The 19881-nt window shown below is 47.6% G+C and overlaps 2 protein-coding genes and 1 long non-coding RNA gene across 4 annotated transcripts; 2 read left to right on the forward strand and 1 right to left on the reverse strand.

The window, feature by feature from the left end:
* Nucleotides 1–16: 16 nt before the first annotated feature.
* tesk1b (testis associated actin remodelling kinase 1b) lies at nt 17–13421 on the reverse strand. Of its 2 annotated transcripts, none has more exons than XM_076972697.1 (12): nt 13281–13421; nt 11009–12416; nt 9981–10812; nt 5435–5556; nt 4905–4953; nt 4503–4649; nt 4308–4390; nt 3138–3228; nt 2917–3000; nt 2063–2149; nt 1897–1984; nt 17–1801 (listed from the first exon to the last, which is right to left on the reverse strand). In XM_076972697.1, the coding sequence occupies exons 3-12, from the start codon at nt 10170–10172 to the stop codon at nt 570–572; spliced, it is 2175 nt and encodes a 724-aa protein (XP_076828812.1). In that variant the 5' UTR covers nt 10173–10812; nt 11009–12416; nt 13281–13421; the 3' UTR covers nt 17–569. The 2 variants fall into 2 exon arrangements, with proteins under 2 accessions (XP_076828812.1, XP_076828813.1); XM_076972698.1 differs by lacking the exon at nt 13281–13421 and having other exon boundaries at nt 11009–12070; nt 12286–12338.
* LOC143475006 (uncharacterized) lies at nt 9694–10177 on the forward strand. Its single transcript, XR_013120897.1, has 2 exons — nt 9694–9737; nt 9826–10177. It is a non-coding gene; the product is annotated as an uncharacterized LOC143475006 (long non-coding RNA).
* Nucleotides 13143–19634, forward strand: faah2b (fatty acid amide hydrolase 2b). The gene is made up of 11 exons (XM_076972699.1): nt 13143–13380; nt 14295–14377; nt 15253–15389; nt 16679–16888; nt 16982–17101; nt 17431–17566; nt 17681–17798; nt 17894–18013; nt 18245–18356; nt 18695–18883; nt 19148–19634. The coding sequence occupies exons 1-11, from the start codon at nt 13195–13197 to the stop codon at nt 19321–19323; spliced, it is 1587 nt and encodes a 528-aa protein (XP_076828814.1). The 5' UTR covers nt 13143–13194; the 3' UTR covers nt 19324–19634.
* Nucleotides 19635–19881: the final 247 nt, after the last annotated feature.

A 19881-nucleotide genomic window follows, 5' to 3' on the forward strand; every position in this document is an offset into this window, starting at 1 on the left:
AAAATCAAACACTAGGTATATTTTAATGTAATTTAATTTCATTAATAAAATACATTTGAGCTTTTTTACACTCTCAAATTCTCAAAGTCCAAAATAACAATAACTCTGACCGACATCTCAAGTGCCATTGCAGAAAGGACAGACAAAACAGTTAATACAGAAGGTAAAATAAATTACTCAAGTTCACATGCGCGCGCGCGCACACACACACACACACACACACACACACACACACACACACACACACACCTTAAAGGCAGAGCAAAATAAACCAATGTGCAACACCACCTTAGTTCAAGGTCAATACCAGATGTCGTAGGTCAAATGTGGTATCAGAACATCAGAAGTAAATATTTTTACAGCCATCCACAGTAAGACATGCAGGAACTGTGAACCAGGCCCCAGGTGTTGAAGGGCACATTAAACAAGTGGGAAGAACAGGTCACTGTAAGCGAATCACCTCTGGAAACAAGACAACAAGCCCCAGCCTACGGAACCAAGTCAACACTCATGCACTGCGTGATGTGCTGTAGCGAGTCTGGGGGTCAGATGGGCAGTGCCGTCCGGCCTTACGTGCTGGGCAGGATCCGGCCCGGCTCGGCCGGGGACGGTGCCGGACGGCGGCACAGCAGTCCGCTGGAGGCCGGATCCCTGTTCAAGTTCCTGTAGGGGTTCTGCCGCGCTCGCCGTGAACACATGGAGGGGAACCTGAACCCCCCCAGGCAACAGCCGGGACACGCCACCACCTCGTCCTGCTCGGGTGGGCTCACTGGGCTCACGGCGTCGTGGAAGCCGTTGACCGCGAAGTCCAGGGGCTGGAGCGCCAGGGCCGGACTGTTGTTGTTGTCTAGATCAGATAACGGGGGCAGGTCAGGGGGGGCGATCGACTCGGGGGGGCTCCAGCCGTTTGGGACGGGAGTGGGGGATTCAGGGATGGCACCGTCCGACGTGTCTGGGGTGGTGGTGCAATCCATAGTATCCTCCACATTCTCCTCAGTCAGTCTGTCGATTGACATTAACTCAAAGTCCACAGGGAGACCAGAGTCATCAGCTCCAAGGCCATGATCCTGGCTCTGGTCCTCAGGATCCTCCCTAACCTTGTCCCACTGCTTTTCAGTCACCAGGTTCTCGATGCCGGAGTCCTTCACGTTCTCGCCCTCGTCCTCTCTCTCCCCCAGTGAACCCAGCACGCAGCTTGGCCGTCCGGGCGCACAGAGGGATTTGAGTTCATTTGAAACGCAGACGTCTACGCCACGCTGGACGTGTGGCGTCGAGACACCCGCTGGGTCTGCGTGAACGCTGAACACGCTGTCGTGATCAACTTCAGCGTACAGGTTCACCACGCTGTCGCTGTCCATGTCTGGTAGGTGACCACAGGGCGAAGAGTCCTTCTTGGTTTCTGGATCGGCTGCGCTTGGATTGCAGCAGTGCGAATCGCACTCGCCGTTACTCGCCCGCCTCGCCTGGACGCCCTCCGCCGTGCAGGGCAGAGACCGGCAGCGCCTGTGGAGGCGGGGCTGGGCCCTCCGGCAGCGGGCGGGGCTGCAGGGGTCAGGGGGCGGAGGCAGGGTGAACGTGAGCGAGATGACCGACTTGCTGGGCGTGTCGAAGAGTTTAATGCGTCCCCCGTTGAGGTCGTGGCGCTGGGAGAAGGGGTTGACCCGCGCTGGTGTCCCCGCAGACGGGAGGGCCGGACGAGCGGGCAGCATGTCCGACTTGCTGCGAGACAGCTGGCCGTGCGGCGAGACGTCCAGGGACGACGTCCTCCGGGCTGGCGAGGGTGTACCAGGAGACGCAGGCTCTGACGGACAGACCACGTAAGGACACAAGCATCACATTAGACCAGCAGAACGAACAGAGAGGACGTCCACGTCTCACAGAGGCAGGAGGACGTACCCACACGCTGCTCCGTCTGACGTGTCCCACTCATGGTCTCCAGCTCCACCACGATCAGGCTGAAAGGGGGCCGACTCTGTGGTTGCATCTGAGAGACGGCGGACAGCGCAGAGTGAGTGAGCCCCAGTACAACGTGTGTGTGTGTGTGTGTGTGTCAGACACTTACACTACAGCAGGTGACTGCTAGGTTGAAGAAGGCAGGGGGACAGTCTCCTACCATGAGCTTAAACGCTCCCACGTCAAGACCAAAATCCTGCACACAGGACACAAACAATCACAGTGTACTGGACCTCAGAGGGGAGAGAAAATAAAGTTGCCAAATACGCACACATTTCTTTACAAAGTTCATAGGCTACATACAGCAAATCACTAGAGGGCAGTATTGTACAAATCTAAGAGTAAGTAATAGAGGCACCAGTGACTGATTAAATTAAATGGGAGTACACAATGGATTATTCAGGTGTCGCCCTTTAGGGGCCCCGCGAGAACCAATCAAACAGATATTGATTTGAAATTGAAAAAAAAAAATGTACAGTCAGGTTTGAGTTATGATAACACCTATAAATTCTTAACAGGTCATATGACATGATCACGAACACACACACGGTACTGGACAGGACAACTTTGCCCTGATTCATAAATAGAACAGGTACAGGTAAATCAGGTAAATCAACCAGCCAGATATAATGTAAGTAAACTGTTTTATCAAATTCTTTATCATTACAAACTGCAAATTGCTCAACCTGCAGACCAACACATGAGTGGCCACTGCACGTCCCTCGCAGCACAAACACAAGCGTTACGGTTCACAAACACAAACACAGACTAACACATGCGTGGCCACGTGATCCGTGTCAGTTGCAGTACGAGACAAAACGTGCAAGCCGTCCTCTCGCACAAGAGCACGGACACGTTCTCCAAAAGTCCCGCCCTCCAAGGGCCCAGCAGCTGGAATCTGGAGGGAGTCTCGGAGGAAGGCTCCCCTCTGCAGTGGAGAAGCCCGTCCTGGGGTTCATGTACCTCTGTGCGGGGCAGGAAGTCCGGGTCTGCTTGGATCCGGCCGATGATCTCACACAGGATGATCCCATAAGCAAAAACATCCACCTAGATACACGTACAACATTAAAACAAACAAAAACCTATTGAAGCAATTTTCTTAATGTACTTTAAATGACATGAATGTTTTCCAGTGGTTTACAGAATCAAGTGGTACATGGAGGAGGAAGCCTAGCTACACCCACCTTCTCATCATACTGCTCTCCTCTCAGCACTTCTGGAGCCATCCAGTAGGGGGAGCCCACCACAGACAAAGGTTCCTTCAGCGTCCCATCACTGAGAGAAGAGGAAGATGGAGGCAACAAAAACTTTGAGGGGGGAAAAGAAGCAAAAACACTACACTGAATGTAACGTGTTTCTGAAATCAATGTGTGTTTGTGAGTGTTCTGTGATTCATTATATTAATAAAATAAAATAGTCTCTGTGCTGGAGCCAAAACAAAAACACGCGCGCGCACACACACACACGGAAATTGGGCAATACACTGTGCTGAACACTGCTTCCTCAGAGTTACTTCTGTCTGGTACAACACAGGGTATAAACAGATTAGGAAAGATGAGGTGATGAAGGAGAGAAGAGGAAGGAATGAAGGGATACAGGCCAGAGAGGAAGAGAGAGAAAGAGAGAGATTCATAGAGTGATATACGGGGGCAGTGTGAGCGAGGAGGAGGAACGTGTGTTTGCCATAGCTGCAGTGTAAACACCATTTGAGGACGTGCTGATGAAGGCACAGCGCCTGCTCACAGTCAGCAGTAGCTCGCTGGAATAGTTTGACCTTATTAGGAGTGTGCTTTCCAAAAAACTAACTCTCCCATCACACACACACACACACACACACACACACACACACACACACACACACACACACACACACACACACACACACACACGACTGTCACTTGAGACTCCCTTAAATTATGTATACAGCCAAACACCTGTGAACTAACAAAGAAAAAAAAAAGGCAAACATTCAGTACATATTCTAGCAGTATGAGCACTGCCACGTAAGCGCGCGCGCGCGCACACACACGCACACGCACAGCTGCCTGTGTTTAGCAACAGTATTATATAAGTGCACATATCCAATGGAGAGATAAAGTTGAAGACCGGGGAGCGAGGCCACTGCACAGAAATGTCACGGTCATAAAGAACCCAGTCTCATTTCACCCCTCCTCCTCGGGGCAGGAAGCGGACCCATGCTGGAGACGACCAATCAGAGCGCAGGGCTGGGGCCCACTACAGCCCCTCCAGCGGTTGACTCCACCCCCTCCCCTGTGTGCTCCACCTCCACTGTACTCCACTCTGTCTTCTGTTCCACTCAGACACAGACCGAGGCCACAGAGGAATTCACTGACCTGTAATCTGGAATTTTCTCGGCCAGGCCGAAGTCCCCGACCACAGCGGTGCAGACCCCGTTGTCCCAGCGCACCAGACAATTCTACAGACACGTAGGAAACAGTGGCTTGTGAGGAGGTGCTGCAGGCCCATCTGTGTGTGTGTGTGTGTGTGTGTGTGTGTGTGTGTGTGTGTGTGTGTGTGTGTGTGTGTACCTTTGATGTGAGGTCTCTGTGGAATATGCCCTTGCTGTGTAGGTACTGCAGTCCTCTGGCTATGTCCAAACCCAGACTCATCCTCACGGTCCAGGACAGGTACACGTCGCTGCCCAAGAGTTGCTCCAGGTTACCCCCGTTCATGAACTACAGGCGGTGCACACACGCACACACACAGGCACGCGCACACGCACGGCATGAACACACACACACGGACGGAAAGATGACGGATATAGAAAACGTTAGTCTCTGCACAACACTGATGCATAACTTCCAGGTCCCGTGAACACACTTCTCTTCACGCTGATGTTGTGAAACGCTGAGCCATGTGTCACTGACCACTGCTTCTGCTTTCTACTCTGTATCAAGCGTGTGTGTGTGTGTGTGTGTAATAAAAAGTACCTCTGTAAGTGCATGAAGATGTCCCTCGTGTACACACACTCCCAAAAACCTGAGGAAACACGCACACGCACACGCACGCACGCACAGGATGAGACAAGAAAAGAATAGAAGCCTTCATACCATAATTGACACAAGGAACCAAAATCCTTAAAACAACAACTTCTTGCAGGAGTGACTGTGCACAGATAAGATGTGTGAACACACACAAAAAACACACGATGCACCGCAAGCTGTAGCAGGTCAGAGGGATTTCACAATAATGGCAACCTGAGCCAAACGATGCTTTAAGGCAGCCCAGCCCATCCCAGACTCCTGCACATGGTAGCGAAGCTACCAGCCTCCACACCAAACCAGTCCCCTGACCAAACCACGGCAGGCTTCTGAATCCATACATGAAAACAGGACATCTCCTCTACCACCACAGTCCTTCACTTATTCATAGTCTAGCTTACAAAGCATCCAGTATAATGGGTCTACAAAACCGGGCCCGCTTGGGTTGGTTCTACGGCCCAGAGGCGTGCGGGACGGACCTGAGGATGTTGGGGTGGCGGAGGCGGTTCATGAGCTGGACCTCTTTGAGCATGTTTGCCCTGTTACTGGCCAGAGTGTTCATCTTTAGAGCCATGACCTGACCAGTGATCCTGTGCTTTACCTGGAGAGAGAGAGAGAGAGAGAGAGAGAGAGAGAGAGAGAGAGAGAGAGAGAGAGAGATTAATCAACTGATGTCTACTGCTGTTTAACCACATATGCACTCGCTGCCTACACACTTCGGATGGGGAGGAGTGTGTGTCTGCGTTTTTGTCCCTCACTCCTGTAGTGCTGGGTGGTGGGTGGTGGTGTTGGGTGGTGGTGCTGGGTGGTGGGTGGTGGTGGGTGGAGGGTGGAGGGTGGTGGGTGGTGGTGCTGGGTGGTGGTGCTGGGTGGTGGGTGGTGGTGGGTGGAGGGTGGTGGGTGAGCAGCAGGGCTAGAGCCCCCCTCACTGCCTCCGACAATCCCCAATCAATCTGATCCAGCTGCTCCTCGTAATGTCTCTGAAGATCAGGACGTCCCCTGGACAGCACATACACGTGTGCTAGGACGGCACTCTGAGCCAAAGCACACGCAGGACAGTCCAGCTCAGCCTGAACAGACTCACACTGCCTCACCCATTGAGTTTTGGCTCATGCCCACTAGAAAGTGCTGAGAGAATCAGTAGTGAGAGATTTATGGGCTGCAGAGGCATGTGGCCAGATCTGTGCTGATTAAAGAGCTTGTTCAGAGCAGTTTTCCTCCACGCTCCACCACACACACACACGTCTATTTGTGTGCTCACGCACCGACTGACCGACTCCAGGCTGGCCCTTCAGGTCATGTTACATCCACTTGATAACTGTGGAGTGCAAAATTCAGTCCAGCAGTTCTACAGCGGGAAGGACCATCTACATCCTCAACACACTCCACACACACCATCAATAATAAGCTAAATCACTGCATGCATTTTAGTCCCCTTATAATGCACAACCATGGTTGGGGGGGGGGGGGGGGGGGTGGTTTGTCCATGTCCGGTCTTATCAAATGTAAACACACCTTAAGAGCAGTATTTACATTCCTTGTCCAGATACCACAGACGCCCTCAAAGCTCAGTGTGCATGTGAGAACAACATCCTCCAATCGACTAAAGGTTACACACACACACACACACACACACACACACACACACACACACACACACACACACACACACACACACACACACACACACACACACACACACACACACACACACACACACACACACACACACACACACACAAAATTCCAGACCACAATGAGAAAAGGTCAGATCTGTGCAATAAAAGTGCAGAGTGATTACATAATGGAAGGGAAGAGAGAGAGATAGAGTTAGAGGGAGGGATAGAGGGAGATAGAGGGAGGAAAATTTATGTGATGAATGTGTACGTTTCTTATCACATATACGCATTAAAGGATGTGCATGACTAGCCTACAGTCTGGAGCGTGAGAGAGAGAACATGCCGTCTGATCAAACTGTATCCCGTCTGTATCGTGTTCACCAGATCAGACTGCAGGCCAGGCCCAGTGTTCCTGGGACATCCCGTCTCCAGTCCGCTCTTCTCTAACGCCAAACACTCCCACTGTTCCCAGAACAGTGATGCACCAGCGGGCATGGCCACAGCACACAGGCAGGTCCAGTCAGCGAGTGAACTCGGGTCAGTCCGGCGCTCACTGGGCTGCTGTAGACTGTTTAGTCTGGACCACAGAGCACGCAGTACAGTACAGCCCCACCCACACGGCACACACTGGTTGGCGTGTGCGCGCGCTTGGAAGATGGAACTCTGGGTGCACCAATCTCTCTCACACACACACACACACACACACACACACACACACACACACACACAGGGTGGAGCAACACAGTATTGTTGAATCCACTAACTCCACTAAAGTAAACACTACAATTAAAACTGGGCTGTCCAGTACTGTTCCTCACACAAACACACTGGACAGGTTGTAGTTCTGGGAAGCTCTGAAGGGAAGAATACCTGAATCTTAGTCACACACACACACACACACACACACACACACACACACACACACACACACACACACACACGCTAAACACAGACAAGGGGCAAAAAAATAATACAAATTTCTTAGCACCCACACCCATTATGTTTTGGCGGAGTGACTGACGATAACACATTAGTGCGTGTCCAGACGAGAGAGCTACACAGCGAGACAACACCATACACACACACACACACACACACACTAAAGGAGGGGAAATGCACCGTCACACCGTCTTGAATTCATGTCACAACTAGCCTACGAATAGGTTTTCCCCTAAATCTCTCCTGCTAATCTCAACGGCCCTTTCACCAACAGTGTGGTGAACGCCAACTGGGACCCTGCCACATGCTCTTAAACGATTGGAGCGCCGTCCTGTTCCTCCAGACAAACCCCGCCCCCTCTGCCATGCCTTCCAGAGTCTACATATAACGGAGGTGCTGCCAGCTCTCCTCTGGTTACACATCAGTCCCTCACTGTCCACACATGCCCCCAACTACCCCAAACGCCCCTCCCCTGCCCACACTGACCCCTCACTCCCCATCCACGGCCAGCGCTGCCCCAGCACACACTTCCCTGGACAACCCGACCTACTAGCAGAAGAGTTGAACAGACTCCAGCGAGATTTCGGGCAGGCAGAGCACCGGGAAACCGTGTAGTATAGAATAAAAATCAGACTTCCCGCTGTTCACTATGCGCAAATTTTATGGTCTCACTCTGGTGAAAATCGGTGCTGGAGTGTGAATTCATCGTGGGGTTCAGAAGAACATGAACTTCCTGGACAATGGAGACGATCACTCTGCACGATTTAATTCCCTGCCAAAATACACGAGTGATAGCAAACAAAATAAGCCATGACCTCATCAGCCACAAATACAGGAGCCTCATAATTAAGACTTCACATATAAACACAAACCCTCATTACAATGAATCACATAAAACAAGTCAACGTAACTCTAGCGCTGCCTAAAAATCTATTAATTCAAGTATCCAATAACATCATACAGAGCAGACACACCAACGATGAGTGGAAATAACACAGTTCTAGCCACCATCAGTGAGGGCTGATGTTTCCTGACACAGGTATAAGAGTAGGAGGGGCCGACAGACAGAATAACCGCAACATGAGGGAAACTGACGGGGGATTAAAGGTGATAACGTACTGTTGCAAGAGAGCGCTAGTGGGAATAAATCATCAAAGTGTCTAAACCTTCACTGCAGCGTTTGGGGTTTTTTTTTTAGAGGACTACATAAGGACAGGAAGAGCAGGTGTGTGCTGAACTGGCTTCATTTAGGTAAAATATCATCGTGGAGGAACCACACTGGTGGGTTCTTGTTGATGGGTCATAGTTAAGAGATAGACCCGTGTTCCTCTGACCAGAAACACTAAACGTTGGTTCATGAGATGAGCAGATGAGGTCTGGATGCCGACAGCCACTTTTTGGTACATCAGCACTGCGAATGCCAATAATCTGATCACTATTGACAAACAAGGCACCATGGGCACCACAAGGCAGCGTGTGCAACGGGCTAAAGCGTGTGCCAAGAGTCCACTAAAGACAGAGAGCTCCCATCAGATAATTGTTTTCTGAGCATTTCTCATTCACTAGAGAACTCCAGTTGCCCCGACTATGCGGACTGCAGTCAACAGCACATGAAGGATGTGTTGTGACAGGTACACTCACTCGGTGATTACTCCATTACTTTACTGCTGAAACAGGATAGCTCTGAAAACCTAACTCTGTCCCACTGGAGATAAAACCATGATGAAACACAGGACTGCAACATACCAAAATAAATAACATTAAGCCATTTATACTGGCCAGGTGATCAGAATAATAGCTGTGATTGTTATAAAAAGCAAAACCATTTTTATAATATATGACTGCAAAACCATCACACACACACCTGCGTTCATATAAAGCTCATTAACAGTGGCGCTCCAGAACAGAAACTCTTATTGAGAGGAGGGTGTGATCACATTTGATCACATTTGGGCTCTTTGATCAGCTATCTGCTGGAAGACGAATGCAAGGATCTTGTCTGTCCATCCGTCTCTCTCAGCAAGCACACGCACTAGTGGGGTAGCATTAGTGTGTCCAGTGAACCAGCACACCTTGTCAACAGGTATCAGTTTACTGCAGTGCACCCTAATCGACCTGCTACCTTTAAAACGGGTCACTGACTGGCGCATGCGCACACGTGCACACACCTAACTAGAGGACTCTTGGCATCACGTGGAAGAGTGGTTAATGAGTGTGGACTCGGGTAAACACCAAAATAATATTAATATGCGTTGAAATCTGACTCAAAAAGATGATACATCTTGATTGCGTTCCTTGTGGTTCACTCATAGGATAACGTGAGCAGAGGTGATATTCATTATGCAACTATTCCGAAACACGACGCGGTAGAATTCAATCGTGCTGGTGTATCTAATTATTCCACACGACGGCGTGGAGAAGACCAGAAGATCCGTGCATACTTCACCAAACATAACGGCTAGCTTACCTTGAACACTTCTGAGAAGAACCCCGAGCCGATTTCCTCGCAGAAGAAGTCATCTATGCGGGCCAGGCTCGACACGGCGCTGCGCAGCGCTCGGTAGGACGAGGGCCTGATCCGGTGCGCGCCGGGGACGGGCACGTCTCCAGCCTCCAAGTCCGGTTCTGCCCGGTCCAGCAGTGCGGTCCCGGAGGACATGATCTCTCTCTCACTTTAAAATACAGAATAAAGTCTTTACATTCCCCACCGTCTGTAATGCGCGCTCCACAGAGACGGCTGACCTCGCACAACACGGATATGATGGAACAGCAGTAATTCCCAGTAATCCCAGTTTGATGGGTCCGTTTGGTCCTCTTGCACGCGCCAGCTCACGCGCGGGTTCTTTGATCTCGGGGTTATTTACAGACGCGTCTGCACGCGCACCGCCGGGTTGTGCTAATGCACGCGGGGCAATTCGAGCAGCTCTGTCCAACATCCAGGACTGTCGTGCCAAGTTTCTGCCCCGGACGTTTTCTTTCTCGCGGTGCTTTTCTTCACATGCTGCAACACTATTCCACCACGCAGGTAAACGGGGGCAGCGCGCTGCAGGAAAGAGACGTCGGAAGCAGATCGATGTGATGCACTCCCGGGTTTATGAGACTTCTCCACGCTGCAGACCCTAACGGGCGGTCCTTAAAGTGTCCGTCAAATGTCCAGTGGATGATTAGAAACTCCGTTATGCTAGTTAGGCCAACAGCCCATTTGCGCTACAGCAGCCAGTCCCGTGTAGAGAAGTTCACTTTTCCGGGTTTGAGTTCGGGACGCGAGGCAATAAGCGGATTTCTTGGATCATCATCCGCTACAGTGTGACAAATAAACCAGGAGATACATTATACATCTGGGTTACTGACCCGCAACTGCGTCTCCACCGAGCAGGAGCGAGTTGTCCAATAAACGCATGCACACAGTTAGCATACACCAAACTTTAAATATGTCGCTCTGGATATTAAACTGTGTCAACACAACAGACGGTTAATCAGACATTAGATTCGTACCTTAAAGATCCCGTCGTTAAGATCCCGCCTTTTGGTTCGTCTAAAACTCGCAGCCTTCTGTTATGGTTGTTTCCCCCCCGCATATGTTCTGTGTCCCAGCAGCGATCAGCTGCGTTTCATGGCAGTGATCGCAGGAAACGTGTGTAAAGTGGGTTCGGGATCTTATTGGAAGCGAGTCGTGTGGGCGGGTCTAGATCACTGATCCTTACCTGCGGGGGCGCGAGGCAACAGTGTCTCCAGTACACACATGCGACAGATCACGTGATCTAATGTGATCTAATGTGATCTCATAGCCCGCGTGCGCCGCTTTTGCAGATGACCAATAACCAACTCAGCCCACAAATCTGCAGAGAACAATCTCGTGATAAAATGTCCCTAACAGTGTACAGCTATATGATTACAACACGGTGAGAAATACTTTGGCCCCTCATCTCTCATGGTTCCACTCAAAGTGCACACACGGATAACCGGTATCTCCGTTTGACGTGCCAAGACCACGATATATTATTTATTGCCCTCTTTATTGGATTGCTCATTCACGGCTTGGTGGCTTATAAAGGCAACGTGAGAAACGTAATGCAAGGGTGACACCATTGTGTAGACACAGCAATAACGCATGAATTATTAAACGACGTTGTTAAGTTATTTATCTGTTCTAAAATAGTTTTTGACAAGTCAAAACTGAGAGGGTTTTATGGCCCCTAATTGAACTCGTTAAATGATTAGACAAGTGCAGTGAGCTATTGAAATATTACAGCTCCCTGATGTATATATAAAAATATGGCCATACTTAACACACGATTGTTTGACCACAGACACTGGTCATTATGCTTGATCTTTGATCTCAGTTGGCAGTGCTAACTGATGTACATGCTCGCCCAGCATGCAAAACCGATTCACAGGCTTCAGACAGTCTGGCAGAATGCCACACCACAACAGCCAAATGAAGATGTCACGTGCCAAACCCGAGGAGTTTGTCTGCAGTCTTACTGAAGTGGGACAAAATGCACACATCTAATTTCTCTAGGAATTAGTGGCTGAATCATGATTCCACTGGGCTCACTGGGAAAGTAGAAACATGTAAGTGTGTGTGTGTGTGTGGAAAGAGTGAGAGAGAGAGAGAAAGAGCACAAGAAAGAGAGAGAGAGAAATTAATGTAAGTGTGGGATAACTATTTGAGAGACAAGCACATCTTAATGAAATCTGCAACAAATGTGTGTGTGTGTGGTGGGATCTATCTTTGGTTCCAGGCCTTGTCAGCTGTCTCAGACACACACCACGTCCCATCGTGAGGAGATGGAGGGGGTCAGTGAGGGGAGGGACACCTGGAGGCTGATGTCCCTGATGTCCCCTGGGATGTCCCTGATGTCCCCTGGGGCTGTCTGAGACAAGTCCTCAAAGTTTAACTCTGTAAAAACAGACAAGAGACATTGCCTTTTCATCTTGAAGGACCAAACAAATATTTTTCACTGAACTTACATTCAAGACAGACCAAATATCTCAGAGATTTTTTTAGAGGTTTTGAGAGCGTCTTCCAAAGGTCCAAACAGGAAGTGAAGAGGTTTGAGTTTACTAACAGAGAACATGTGGTAACCAAGAACACTGTCAGATATTAAAGGGTGTGGTGTTCCTGCAAAACCTGTCCTTTAAATATCGAGCATATACACACACCAAAATGGATCCAGTGCAGAGAGAGAAGAAAAACCTCTAGATGGGGTCATAAAAACTGAGCCCCAAACAACTGGGTCAGCATGACATTACTGGTTCAGTAATGTACATTATTCACAACACATTAAGAGTGATAAAGGTTTGTCTCAGTCTCAGGACCGAATGAGTGATGGGTGTTCTTTGATATACACGAATATCCTGTGTTGTCAGGAGAGGCTCCAACCCCTGAGACCCTGAATTGAGTTAAGTGGTTTACAAGGTAAATTAATTAATGTTTTCAATAACCGAGAGCAAAGGGAATCAGGGTAACACTGCAATGTAGTAAAATACTTTAAAATATATGTTTTAAATTAATTAATATACCGTTTTGTAACTTGGACACAGTTACACTGAGCATGTTAAGTTATACTGCCACCTCATGAAATCATCTAGTCGGCCTCACTCGTATGAGGCGACACCCGCCCATTGCATGCTGGGATTTGTTCAGTAGCGACTTCGCTCCCGAGGCTGTGGTGACTATGGCGCTAACAGCTGGTGAACGGACCCTGCGGTGGCTCTTTCAGACATTCACCGGGGTGCTGTACGCTCTTTTCCGGTTACTTACAGGCCGACGGTCCGGCGGAACACTAAAACTTCCACCAATCAGAAACCCACTGCTCAAACTGTCCGCAGTGAAGCTGGCAGAGAAAATTCGCAAGAGAGAGGTTTGGCAATTTGGTTTTCGCTCCTTACGTCTGGCAGAATACGAGTGTGTAGTCTGTGCAGCGCCCATGAAGACACGCCACAGATGGCGTCTGTAACATTTATGAGAAGACAGTCATACTCATAAATAAAACTTATTCGTGACGTCAATATTGTTCCTACTATGGATAAATGGGAAGTGGCTTTCAACCTGTGGGGCGCCGCCCCCTTGTGGCCCGCCGTGGTACTGCTAGGGGCCCTTGGCCAAAAGGGTTTTTTTTTTCCTGTTTTGTAAATAAAAAATTCTTCCAGTGTACAAAGATATTTCAGCAATCGTAATTTCAGATGTGACGAATATTATGTAAATTATTTATAAAAATAATACATATTTAGGTCGAGCTGGTCTTGCATTGTACGGTCCCATGACCAACAAAGTCAGGTGGAGGATTAGGAAGTTAAGTTAATATTTGAGTAAGTAGCGCTAATCTGAAACATTATGTATGAATTGTATTCATTATAGATAAACCGACTCTTTCACAATTAAAGACAGAAGGCTGGATGTTTGCACCGTATGTAACCGAGAAAAGCGAGAAATCCAACCATAAAACCAAAGAAACAGAATTATTGGATTCGATTTTAAATGGTCGATTAAATTTTCACGTGGGCTGCATGATGCACCCACCTTCGTACTGGGGAAATCCACTAACGTCCTGTTTACCAGAACACCTCCCCTGAAGAAACTACGCCGATAAATATCAGAATTTGTTCAATTTGCACCATATTGGTTATTGACATAGTTTTCCAATTGGTCGTCCACCATATTTCAGTCAAAACTAAATCAAACATCAGCAGCATGCATTATCATTGAACGTGAACATTGTTCTCAGTGTTAATGTACGTCACAGCTTACACATACTGCTAACTGTCTTGAGTACAGGTGTCAAGTGTAGAGGTCGTGCAGGCCTTTATTGACCGGATCCAGGAGGTGAACCCGCACCTTAATGCCATGGTTAAGGACAGGTCAGTCCTCCCCTTCACACGTCATTAAGTTGCCTTGACAAAGCCAACTTTCTGTCTTCGATTTCTTCGTTTATTATTACTATTCATACGATGCAACATTTTTTTGGCTATTTCGTCAAATTTTATAGCTAGAACCACCAAACTGTAGGAATCTCATGCTTGTGCTGGGCTCTGATTCAGCAAACGTGTACCCCCAGTATCAAACTCACACCCATTCTTGCTGTTTATAGGGATACACCTGCTGCATCCACCTTTATATAAGGATACAGCTCCCGCATCCACCTTTTTATAGGCACACACCTCCAGCATCCACCTTTTTATAGGCACACACCTCCAGCATCCACATTTTTATTCCTCCAACTAACCACTTTTCCTATAGATTTACACATGGACAATTTTCAAACTGCTCCATTTTGTCAAATTTCAAGATCAATCCACCGAACTTGATGTGCATGGTCCGAGGATAGACAGAAATGACTCATCCACTTTTCACTCCTCTGTCACTCTTTTGTCCCTTCTTTTTCATCCTTTGATTTTCACCCATTGACTTCAGTTTATTTGTTCACTGCTTTCTATCTCCTGTGTAAACACCAAAATTACTATACATTCTAAATCTGGTCTAATCAGTGAAGGTCCTTTATTTTTTCTTTATTCCTTCTTTATTTATCATCACTCCATTCTCCCATTGATTTTAGTACTCCATCAGCTGTATAGAGCAAGATCTGTACCGACTATCATAGTTAACATCATTTTCATGCTGTTACGATGGGCTTTGTCAAGCCAACTTGGATTGTTCACAAACTTTACTTAGTAGTTTAAATATTAATATTATTGTTGTTATTTCACTAAAGTAAAACACATTTTTCTCTTCCCAGATTCTCTGGAGCCCTGTCAGATGCAGCTCAGGCAGACCGGTTGATCGAGGAAGAGACCGGTGGTGAGGAAGCACTCCAGGACAGACTTCCTCTTCTGGGTGTCCCTTTATCTGTTAAAGAATCCCTTTTCCTACAAGGTAAACATAATATAAAACCAAGGGCTTAATAGTGCTTCACAAACAGATAAAATATTCTCTCCTGATTCCACTGTAATCCCTATTCATGGCTAATTCTAATGAAGTAAAGCACCCGATCAAAGAGCTGGTGCAATAGACTTTAATAAGCAAGAAGACTGTTGTAAATACCAAACTAGTATGTATTGTGAAATGTACTTGGAACTATAGATGTTGCATTTAAGAATACAACCAGTGATGGGTTCTTCTCTGATTATAAGAACTAGAAAACAATCATATCCAAATATGAGAACCAGACAAGTAAACCAACAGTGATTTGAATATCCAAAGAACAACAACTAAGGGTTCTGTAAAATGTTTTTTTTTTTTTTTTACATTTCTAAATATTTTTTCATCATGTAATGCTGAAATAGGGTTAATACAACAAAACAGTCGATTTAATATCTTGCAAGTTGCGACCATAAAAATTTCATTTTGCCTCATTGTGGCAAAATGATGGTTTTCGATTATGGTATTTTAGGTAAATAGTTTTTCCGTTCTTATTCTCGCATCCAACAGCACAATGTTATAGCGACGTTTTCTTTACGTGGATGTTGCACATATCACTCCATGCCTTTGTGCCTTTTCTTTTCTTGCTTGCACGTGCATCCACCAGTGAGGAATCCGTGACATTATGTCCAAAATGAGCTATGCTTCATTCCCCCCGAGAAATGTGGAACACCCGATTAATTATATTAACATTAGCTAATTAATTCTCATCACTACTAATGTTGTCACAAAACTCCGACATTATTAGCCATCAATTAGAACTTTAACCTAAGCTATTTCCAACAAAGCCTCTAGCAAATTGTCTAATAAAGTTATAATCATTCTGGGATGTTGTCCACACCTATAACTAGGTACTTAGCTACCAGGCCACATAATTACGTGATTAATAGGAGAACAACAATCATTCCTCACAGGCAACATCGTGCATATCATTGTCCTGTTCTTACCGCTTTGTGTCTATCGCTGCCGAACTAGCATGTGGCATATGTGATCCAAGACACGCATCGGTGTCCGCTAGTTTCCGAACAAAAGTTGCAATTGCATCCCGATACTCGGTCGGTCTGGTGTTGCGAGTGTTTGGCCGATGTCCCGTAGGCTGCAGGGCATCCTGCCTCTCCTTACAGGTCAACAACGTCCATCAGGGGTGACGCCTCTTCCACCCCATCCGTCTGCCAAAAAGCGCTACACGCCTTAACGTAGGCAGCTGCAACATTTTCTTCCTTTCTGTCTCTATTTTTTCCCAGGAATGCCCTGCTCCGTGGGGTTGATCTCCAGAGCCGGGGTTATTTCTAGTGGGGACGCGCCGCCTGTAGCCCTGTTGAAGAGAGCTGGGGCCATCCCACTGGGTGTGACCAACACCAGTGAGCTCTGCATGTGGGTGGAGGGCAACAACCGTCTGCATGGAGTTACCAACAACCCCTACGACACAGGAAGGACATCTGGAGGAAGCTCAGGTGAGTGTTGTTCTCGTAGGAACAGACCTGCATAATCAATCACTGCAGACATACCTGCAATTCTATAGGAGGACGAATGCTTTTCCCATGCAGGTGGAGAGGGAAGCATCTTGGGTAGTGGCGCCTCGGTGATCGGGATTGGCTCGGACATCGGAGGCAGCATTCGAATTCCCTGCTTCTTTAATGGCATATTCGGACACAAACCGACACCAGGTGTGTGTGTATGTGTTTTGAAACTTCAGAGCCATTTGAACTTTACGGTAGAAAAAGCATACCGAGATGTGATATTAAATGCCAGGTCCACTGGTCCAGAATCTAGTACACCTTGTAGCAGCCTTGCTGTTCATGTAGATTTGTTTAAGGTTAAAGAAACTAGTATAATATGAGTGTACACCCAACTCCTGGATCCTCTTACGCATAAACAAATGTTATATATATATGATTCCTTTTCTACGTAAACCAGTCTTTACATTTCAATCCTGGTTGCTTGGCCTTGGAGGCATGTGTGCATATTAAACCCCGGACACTCTTCTTCACCGCAGGAGTCGTCTCTAATGTTGGTCAGTACCCCCCCAGTTCTGGACTCCATGATGATTATCTGAGTGTAGGCCCCATGTGTCGCTATGCTGAAGATCTCCACCTTATGATGAGGATAATAGCAGGAGCAAATGCAGACAAGTACACACACACACACACACACACACACACACACACACACACACACACACACACAAAAACACCTTTTCTAGGGCAAGGCAGCTGTTGACGGTCCATAACTGTGTATGTTCACAGGCTCTCTCTGTCCTCGGAAGTGGACTTGAAGAAGCTACGGTTCTTCACAATAGTGGATGATGGTGGATCTCCACTGATCTCACCTGTGGACAAACAGCTCATTCAAGCACAAAGAAAGGTTGACCACCGGGGCGTCTCATCGTTCCGTACTGCTCTTGCAGATGAAACCATTCCTCAAGTCAAGGTGCACCTTCCTCATGTTGATGTTTACAGGTGGTGCAGAAGCTGGAGGAAGATCTAGGCGTCCAAGTTAAGGAAGTTAGCTTCCCTCAGCTGAAGAACACCTTCCAGATCTTTGACACCTTCCTGACTCTACCAGATAAAGACGGCAAGGTCCGTCACCATATCCTCAAGGGAAGAATATTCACCCAGTGACCGTAATCATCATCATTACATGAATACATCAATTATACCACATTTATGGACTAACGTTAATATGATCGGCCATTAAAAGAGAAATCTGACCTACCATCTTTTCTGTGCTACGACATATTGGCCCTCGATATGTTAGCACTTGAACGATGCCTCTGTGTATATGTGTGTGTGTGTGTGTGTGTGTTTTAGCTACCACCGTCACTTGTGGAGCTGATGAGTGATGGAGGACCTAGGGTGTGGCCAGTGTGGGAGCTGATCAAGTGGTGTTTTGGGAAGTGTGACCACACAATGGCTGCCATCTGTAAGACCAAACACACACACAAACCAAAACGCAGAGACACGTGTCAGGACAGTCAGATATTTGTTCTCGTGTGAATTCTCAAGTTTGATGAATATTCATTGCTTTACCCCAACCATTCTTCTAATCTGTCAGTTTTAGCTCAATCTGTGTATGTAGCATAGCGGACTCAGGTCAGTCTCATTACCTCTGAAGCTCAACTGGCTTCTCCTTGTACTAAAGCCTAAATTAAAAGTAAATCTATACGATGGTTATCGTAAAGTGCTAAAGTTAAGATGAAAGTCCTATGTGGGTAAACGGGGCTGTCGGTTGATGGAGCTGCTCTGCTGATTCCGGTCCAGTTGCGTCTCTAATAAAGAGCTCGGGCAGTGCCGCCCCGCCGCAGTTCATCCTCCAGCAGAAGGAGGCGCTGCAGCGGGAGATGGATGAGTTGCTGGGGACGGATGGAGTCCTGCTGTACCCGTCTCACCCGCTGCTGGCACCAAGACACCACCATCTACTCTTCACACCCTTTAACTTCTGTTACACAGGTAGCAGTGCGTGGCACACACCAGCAGGGGGCGCTGGTTGGGAGAGGGGGCATTTGGTTATATGAAGTTTTATCAGAAGAAACAATTAAATTTGAACATGTTCATTATTTGGCTCTTCTATCCTGTGATTGGTGAGGATGTGTCAAGTGCCTAGAACATTAGAGAAGAAAAGCCTGTAGAAGCCCATAATATAGACAACATGCAGAGAAGTAGCCTATGTTCCCTAACGAGGTTCCTTTATGGTTCCTCCCCCACCTTCTGCAGCGATCTTCAATATTCTGGGCCTTCCTGTGAGCCAGTGTCCACTGGGGCTGAGTGAGGAGGGTCTGCCCCTGGGTGTGCAGGTTGTGGCAGGGAAACTCCAGGATCACCTGACCTTGGCCATGGCCCGGTACCTGGAGAAAGCATTTGGGGGCTGGAGAGAACCAGGAGCTATTTGAAAGAGCAGGAGCTCCGTCAGACCAGCTCCATCAACATCACAGATGGGACCCGACATCCATTCCAATCTGCTCTCTTTTATATGGAATGTTTCTGCCTTTACTTAATGTTTTTTAAACATCATATTATTGGTATATTAGAGAACAGTTGTATACCCAAGACAGAGTGCACTTGTGGCTTGTTTTCGATTGGTTGGAATGCTTTTCTTTACCCGAAAATTTGTAGACAGTTTGCGTAGCGTGTAATAAACCAGCATTCTTTGTTGGACATTAACACCCTTTTAACCAATGTTAAAAAAACCTGAAGTTCCTCATTTGAATGCCTCGTCCCTGTGAAGAGGTTCGTGTCAGTGACTCGCCCATTTATCTACTTTAATTTTAATGTCTCACTCATATGGTTAAACAAAGTGGTTTACAGTCTGGGATTTTCACCGACGCCTGCGGGAGAGTGGGCTAAAATCAGCCGTTTTTAACATACTTAAGTCGACCCTTTAGTCAAGGGAATGTGAGGCCGTGATGAACCTACTGCACACATGTTGAGGATGCGTGTTGTCATTCGAA

This window comes from Brachyhypopomus gauderio, chromosome 14 (assembly GCF_052324685.1).
Source record: "Brachyhypopomus gauderio isolate BG-103 chromosome 14, BGAUD_0.2, whole genome shotgun sequence".
In the NCBI taxonomy this organism is placed as follows: Eukaryota; Metazoa; Chordata; class Actinopteri; order Gymnotiformes; family Hypopomidae; genus Brachyhypopomus; species Brachyhypopomus gauderio.

Coding starts and splice junctions, on each gene's coding strand:
- tesk1b (XM_076972697.1), bottom strand. CDS start 10,172: ATGTCCTCCGGGACCGCACTGCTGGACCGGGCAGAACCGGACTTGGAG. Junction 4,391..4,502: donor ACAGAGACCTCACATCAAAG/GTACACACACAC, acceptor ACGTGTCTGTAG/AATTGTCTGGTGCGCTGGGA. Junction 1,802..1,896: donor TCAGACGGAGCAGCGTGTGG/GTACGTCCTCCT, acceptor TCTGTCCGTCAG/AGCCTGCGTCTCCTGGTACA.
- faah2b (XM_076972699.1), top strand. CDS start 13,195: ATGGCGCTAACAGCTGGTGAACGGACCCTGCGGTGGCTCTTTCAGACA. Junction 14,378..15,252: donor AATGCCATGGTTAAGGACAG/GTCAGTCCTCCC, acceptor TTCTCTTCCCAG/ATTCTCTGGAGCCCTGTCAG. Junction 16,889..16,981: donor GACATCTGGAGGAAGCTCAG/GTGAGTGTTGTT, acceptor TTTCCCATGCAG/GTGGAGAGGGAAGCATCTTG.